The sequence below is a fragment of the Marmota marmota genome, unplaced genomic scaffold, assembly GCF_001458135.2.
Source record: "Marmota marmota marmota unplaced genomic scaffold, marMar, whole genome shotgun sequence".
In the NCBI taxonomy this organism is placed as follows: Eukaryota; Metazoa; Chordata; class Mammalia; order Rodentia; family Sciuridae; genus Marmota; species Marmota marmota.
The window spans coordinates 7,494,973-7,501,939 of NW_025999982.1; the positions used below are offsets into that span (position 1 = coordinate 7,494,973).

Here is a 6,967-nt window from a genome sequence, read left to right on the forward strand (position 1 = left end):
ACAGACCAAGAAGTGAGGCAGTTCACGGCACCTCACCATCAAAGGCTTGGCGTGCTCTGGGAAGCACCCTGCTGCTCTCTTGGAGAGGATCTGGACCCCAAACATTCAGCAACTGCAATGTGGGAAACGTCAGCTGGCTCCAGAGCAGCCCAGGAGAGCCGTTCACTAGCCGGGCACCGCCAAAGAAGCCAGCACGCTGCACTCTGGGACACGTCTGGGGACAGATCTCAGGTACACCTCCAAGGCACCCGGATTTTACTAGCCAGGAGCAAAACTGTTCAAGAGAAGCAAGAGAAGACTCTCTCATTTCTCTGCCTAAAAATGCCTTTCAAATTTAAGCAGGCCTTCCAAAATTTGTGTCTACAGCTTTCTCAAACCACCTGGTATATGTGAAGTCAGTTCTCAAATGGATTTTTTTACAATGCTAGCAAATAACCTAATGCTGAGAACTCTGTGGTGTGTTCACCCCTGAAGCCTATCTCAACCCAGCAGAAAAGATGGAAACTCACTCAGGACCCTCAACTTGATCCCCAAAACCAGCAAGGAAAACCCAGGCTAAGATCCCCTGAATAAAAAGAAAAAAAGAAAAACAACATACGTCGATATTCCTTTTCTCTAAAGAGAGCGTCGCAATCATAGTGGTCATGCAGTTCCCTCCCAAACTGTCTCTCAGGACACTGGTCATCATGGAGTTCCTGTAAGGAATGTGCGAACGGTTTTTTTCTGAAAGGGCAATGATGACCTGTGATAAAGTTGAAAAAAACAATAGCATTACCTTGACAGGAAAGGCTCAAGTGACAAACAGTGGAGCTTCAGCAGCAATAAAAATAGGAAAAGAAAGAATGACTAAATGCAGGGTGACATCTAAAAGTTGGGCACGGAATAAATACCTTAGCAAGAATATTCAGTACAAGAATGGTAAAGATGGAATCAAGTAAATGTAGCATGAACCTAGCATTGTGAACCCCGTAATTTCTGGACAGATGAAGTGACTTGCAGACAAGTGGACACACTCTCATTCTGCTTCCAGCTGTTGGAAAATCTGTATAAAAACATAATAGTAAATTGTGCCTGATGACTTTGACCCCACCAAAATTGAGCTGTAGGGCTAGAGATGTAGCTTAGTGGAAGAGAGTTTGCTTGGCATGCACAAGGCCCTGTGTGGATTGCCAGTACCCTATCCAAACAAAAAACAAACAAATTGAGCTGTGTGCCCCATTTCCAAGGCAGAGGCAGAACAGTGAACAAGAGCTATGAGAAGCTGCGTAAGAGTTTGAGATCCCAGATTCTGATGCAAGTTGTCCAGGGGAAAGTCCTAACATTACTAGAGCATGCCACTCGACATCTCTGCCTCATGTCTTCACATGTACAACCAGGATAAATATAGTACCTACCTCATAACAGTAGAATGATTAAAGGCATTAAAAATGTGTAAGTCACTTTGAGTAGTAACTGCACATAGTAAGTGCTGTGGACATGTTTGTTCTCATCATCGATGAAAGAGGCAGCTTATCTTATTCCTCATGGGTTCCTTAGGTACTTAATAGGAAGGCACTAGATGGATGATGGGATGCTGGGGCTGTCCCCAAAGAGAGGCACCATGATCATCCTGGGAAGATTATCCAATGCTAGGATGTCCCTTAAAAAGCAGCTGGAATTATTGGCCCACAGAATGTCAATTCAGGGGCATCATAAGATCCTGAACCCTAGGAATATCAATACCTGCTGGTCCAGCCCTCCCTCTGCCCAGCTATGTAGTTCCCATCACCACAACCTTTTGATCTACTTTGGTTTACAAAACAAGACGTCAAGATTGTTTTTCGAAAGCTGTTTTAAGAAAAAGCATATACCACTAGTTTCACTTTAAATTCATAAGCCCAGGTGTTACTACAACCCAGCAGTCCTGGATCAGTTTCCCAACTGCAGAAAGGAGGCCTTCATACTTTCTCCTCCCTCTTCAAATCTCTGTCCCTCAGTGGTGAGCCAGCCCCATGTCACGGCATCCCTCCCCTCTCTTCTCTCTAACCTCAGATTGATCTGAGGGCCACCCTTCTACCAGATATAAGCAAGCTGACTGAGACTGTCGTGCATCTGCCACTGGATTCCTACATTCCTATCACTAAAGAACACTGTTTTTCCCTGTTACTGTTCTCAGTTCAGCCCCCCACCCTCTTCCTCTTCTGTCCTCATCGACTTTGCTCCTACATGCATCTCCTCTTGTGCTCTCTTTCATTTGGATGCTGCCCATTCTGGATGCCCACTATTGCACTAGACTAAGATGACTCTTGCCAAGGTCATCAGCAACCTCAATTGTACCAAAAGCACTGACTGTCTTCTTGTTAGCCTTTTGAGTTGGATGAAGTATTCTACACAGGCACTCATTGTTTCCTTTGGGAAAACACTCCATTCACTTGGTAATTGGGACACCATGTTTCTTGGTTTTAGCTCTCCTCAAAAACTAGTTAATGAGGGGCTGGGGTTGTGGCTCAGCAGTAGAGTGCTCGCCTAGTGCGTGTGAGGTACTGAGTTTGATCCTCAGCACCGCATAAAAATAAATAAATAAAATAAAGGTATTGTGTCCAACTACAACTAAAAAAATATTTTAAAAAATAGGGCTGGGTTTGTGGCTCAGCGGTAAAGTGCTCGCCTCTCACATGCGAGGCCCTGGGTTTGATCCTCAGCACCACATAAAAATAAACAAATAAAATAAAGGTATTGTGTCCAACTACAAATAAAAATTATTTTTAAAAAATAGGGCTGGGGTTGTGGCTTAGCGGTAGAGCGCTCACCTCGCACGTGCGAGACCCTGGGTTCAACCCTCAGCACCACATAAAAATAATTAAGTGAAATGAAAGTATTGTGTCCAACTACAACTAAAAAATAAATATTTTTAAAAAGCTAGTTAATGAATGATTCCTTTTTTCCTTCCCAAATTGTAAGTAGTGAGGAGTTCCAGAGCTTTGTTCTTGATCCTCTTTTCTTTCTTATTTATACTCTCTTCCCAGGTAATCCCTTCCTATCTCCTGGCTTTTACAGGAATCTCTATTTTGATGTCTTCCCAATGTATACCCCAAGTCTGAACCTCTCTTGACCTATCAGCTCTTTGGTGACTCTTCATCGCCACCTGGGTTTCTCTCCTCTCTGCCCCATGTCTGATTCTTTCTCAGGTCTACACATCATTATTAATGACACCATCATTTTCCTAGTTGCTCAGGCCAAAGCCCTAGCCATCATCTTTTATTTTTCCTCACTTTCAATATCCAATCCATCAGCAATTTCTATGTTTCTTAGGTTTTCCAATAAGACTTACCCAGAAATGGACCACTCCAACCTAAACCTCCATGATTCCTTGCTTGGACAACTGCACAAGGCTCTGAGTCATCTCCATGCTTCTACTTTTGCCCTTCCATGGCCTATTCTCTGCACACCAACCAGAGCAGTCTTTATAAAACATAAGTTATACCAAGTCACTTCCCTGCTTACGATCTTCTAGTAGCTTCCCAATACAGTTAGTATAATAACTCAAGTCCTATGGAATCTGGCACCCTTTGACCTATCTGACCTCGTCTCCTGCCATGTTCTCCTTGCCTGCACCGGCCTTCTCACAGGCCAATGCTATTCCCACATCAAAGCTTTTGAACTTGATGTTCCTTTTACCCGGGACCCTCCTGCCTCAAATTTTCACACAGCTTTCTATTTCTTCTCATTCAAATATTTGTTCAAATTTTATGTCCTTAAAGGTCTTTTCCTGGATACCCTGTCAAATATTACACAGCAATATTAACAGCCTGTTAATCTATTTTATTTTTCTTCTAGTACTTACCACTATTTTAAATTATCTTTATTTACTTGTTCTCCATCTGCTTCCCCACTCAATGTTCTACTCTTCCAAGTCAGAGATGCCATGCCTCTTGGTTACTACTCTATTTCCACTGCTTAAAACCACGTTCCAGAACTTAGTACATGTGGCAGAAACTAAGTTGTCTCCATCAGTACTCAAGACACTCCCATTCTACTTTGACTTCATATAAAACTACACATCTCAGTCTGTCTCACAAATCATATTTTGCATAAAACGTAGCCCCACCAAGCAGATTCCCTGTGTGGGATCTGGAGATAAGCAATACGAGGTAGTGACCATAAGGAGGAGAATCAGATTTGTGAAAGAGAAAGGTGGTAGCCATCTGGTTCTTCTGATGCAGCTCTGGTAAAGTTTCTGAAACCCTGCCCTCAATGTCGTAAGTGCCAGGTGGGGATAACAGAGGTGTTTTGCAGAACGATTCAGTGGGGTGGTTAGCTGTGTCTTCTGGTTGCTTTGCTTCCAGCTGGGTGGTATCCAAGCCAGATTTCTAACTTTTATTGAGATTCTTTATGTTTAGTAAACTCTATGCTGCTTAAAATAGCTAGCACGGACTTTCCAGCTTGCAACTAAGAAACCGGATGAATACAACGTGTACTGAACACAATGAATGGATGAACTAGTTTCATTTGGAAAGGCAGTGTGAGGGTCCTCAATATGGAATAAGATTTGGGTGATCTGTTTCAGTGTAATAGGAAGAAAGATGGAGAACATGGCAGCCTTGATATGAGTGGCAAGGGATGCTGAGCAAAGGTTCAGGCCCCAAGAGCCTAAAGAACAAGTTATATACCTGAAACAGGTAAGGTGGCCCAAGTACCAAGTACCAGACCAAACATGGATTGGCATGACTGGTGTGCAGAGAGAGAAGCATTGTTATTTATGAATCATCTATTAAGCATCTAATAGTTCTCTAAGTTCATTGAGGTTCTTTCATAAAAAAAATCACCTTTTCACTGCTCTAGGAAATAATATTTATATACCTTTTCTATCCAATGCCTTTATTGACAACTTTGCATAAAGAAGAACATGCTTATTAAACTCCCTGTTGATATTAAATTGTGTGTTACTGAACTCACTTTTGGTTTTAAGTAACAGAAAATGTAATTCACACTGGTTTCAATCATGAGGGAAATTTATTGGTTCATGGAATTGAACAGGAGGGGCCCCAGGTTAGAAATGACTCCAAAGGTTAGTGCTACCAACAAGGATGTAGTTTTGCCCATAACTCTCTTCTGCTTTCATGTGGCAGAAGTCAGCTCCTCCTCACAGCCACAGGATGGCTTCCAAGTGCCCTGATGTTATATACTTCCTTATTCATAACTTAGGGGAGACAGGACATTGTTTCCCTAATCAATAAACAAAATTCCTGATCTTCTCTAAGGACCAGCCTGGGTCCTGACCCACCCTTGAATCAATCAGTGTAGCCAGGAGAAAGAATCATAATGAACCCAGCCCACTAGAACAGACACAAATCTGCAGAGTAACACAGAAAGGGCAGGCATTCAGGAAAAAGGCAGAGGAAGATGATTCTTGAGTTACTAAGGGGGCAGGAACCCAATAATCTTCTCAAGGGCACAGGGATAGGGTGTAGTCATACAGCCTGGCTTTCTTAAAAAAAAAAAAAAAAGCTATTTACTTCCATTTGGGGTTTCTTATATAAACACAATGTCAAATGCTCCTGAAAGCATTCTTAAGGTGATAAAGAGTGGAAACTTACATTATACTTAATAACATTTCTAAGGACCTAGAAGCTGGGTCTGGAATCAATAATGACTATTATAATCACTAGCTTACTATTTAATGAATTAAAGCAATTTTCTTTTAAAGATCTCAGAAGGGCATGGAAAATTATCCTCTGAAAACTGACAAGGATTCAGAGCGGTCTGACTACCACTGGCACTGTCAGTGTTTCTCCTGAACATAACATATGCGCCAGGAGCCAAATGGGAATTGAAACTCTGAAAAAGTCCACTTCTGTTGCATAACTGGCTGAAAGCAGCCAGATTCCGATTTCTGAAGAGGTGGAGAGCAAACATTCTCCATTCCTGGTGGTTTCTCACTTGATGTTTGGGCTGACGGAGGCCACGGGTCACACCAGGGGCACTTGGTGAGGTTTACAGTGAGCACAAGCATGCATGGCGCCTGTGCTTTTCCTCACACGAACTCAATTTCCAGGGTGAAGACGTACCCTGCTATTGTGGCTGAAAATGTTTTTTGAGGACAATTTTTGGAAAAAGTACTGCATACACAAGAAAACTCCAAAACCAATGATACTCTGGTTAACAGAAATTTACTTACTTCTAACCCTAATAAGGTACCTTGGACTCAGGCAGGCTGGACCCTCCCAGCAGGTGTGGGGCTTCCCAGCTCTGGCCAGGAGGGCAAATCTCATTCTGCATAAAATTCCTAAACCATGCAGGCTAATTAATGCAAGGCAGGTTAGCAAGCTATGTCCTAGTTCATCTCTTTTACATTGAAACTGAGAAAGAGAAGGTATAATTATCAACACTAAAATGGATTTCTAGTAGAGGTTTTCTCTTCCTGTGTTTGCTGGTGACATGGTAGCACTGCCTCTTTCCCCGCTGCCTAAGGTAATTCACAGCACCCAGGGGCCACTCAATCACAATCTAGTGAGTGAAGGAATGAATGAAGCTAGTTACACTAAATTGTGTTATACTTCCAGTCTCTGTGGCCACATAGTAAAGTACCATGCCCAGAGAATTTGATTATAAAAGTCCTTGAATTATGTTATTTCATTATCTTCCCACTCTTTTCATTATTCTTCTTACCTTGTAGTCCCTGTCTCTCTCTCAGTATCTCTAAATGGATTCCAAAATCCCTTCTCTACCCATCCACCTGCTCTCCAGCAGCTCCCCTTAAATGAACTCAACCCCCATATCAATTTTTTTAAAAATAAATGACAGTGGAATGTATTACATTTCTTATTACACAAATATATCACAATTTTTTCATATCTCTGTTTGCATATAAGTATGTTGACACCCAATTCATGTCTTCATACATGTACTTTGGAAAATGATGTCCATTACTTTCCACCATCCTTGCTAATCCCCTGCCCCCTCCCTTTCCCTCCCACCCCTCTGCCCT

The 6,967-nt window shown here is 42.2% G+C and overlaps 1 protein-coding gene across 3 annotated transcripts in view; it reads right to left on the bottom strand.

The window, feature by feature from the left end:
• The window catches only part of Kif6 (kinesin family member 6), a 394,766-nt gene that overhangs the window by 239,658 nt on the left and 148,141 nt on the right, over positions 1-6,967 (bottom strand). For 2 of the 3 annotated variants that reach the window (XM_048805240.1, XM_048805239.1), the window contains exon 8: positions 599-742. In XM_048805240.1, coding sequence (XP_048661197.1) covers positions 599-742 — 144 coding nt within the window. The remainder of the gene's footprint in view (positions 1-598; positions 743-6,967) is intronic. The other variant, XM_048805241.1, reaches the window with a different exon arrangement.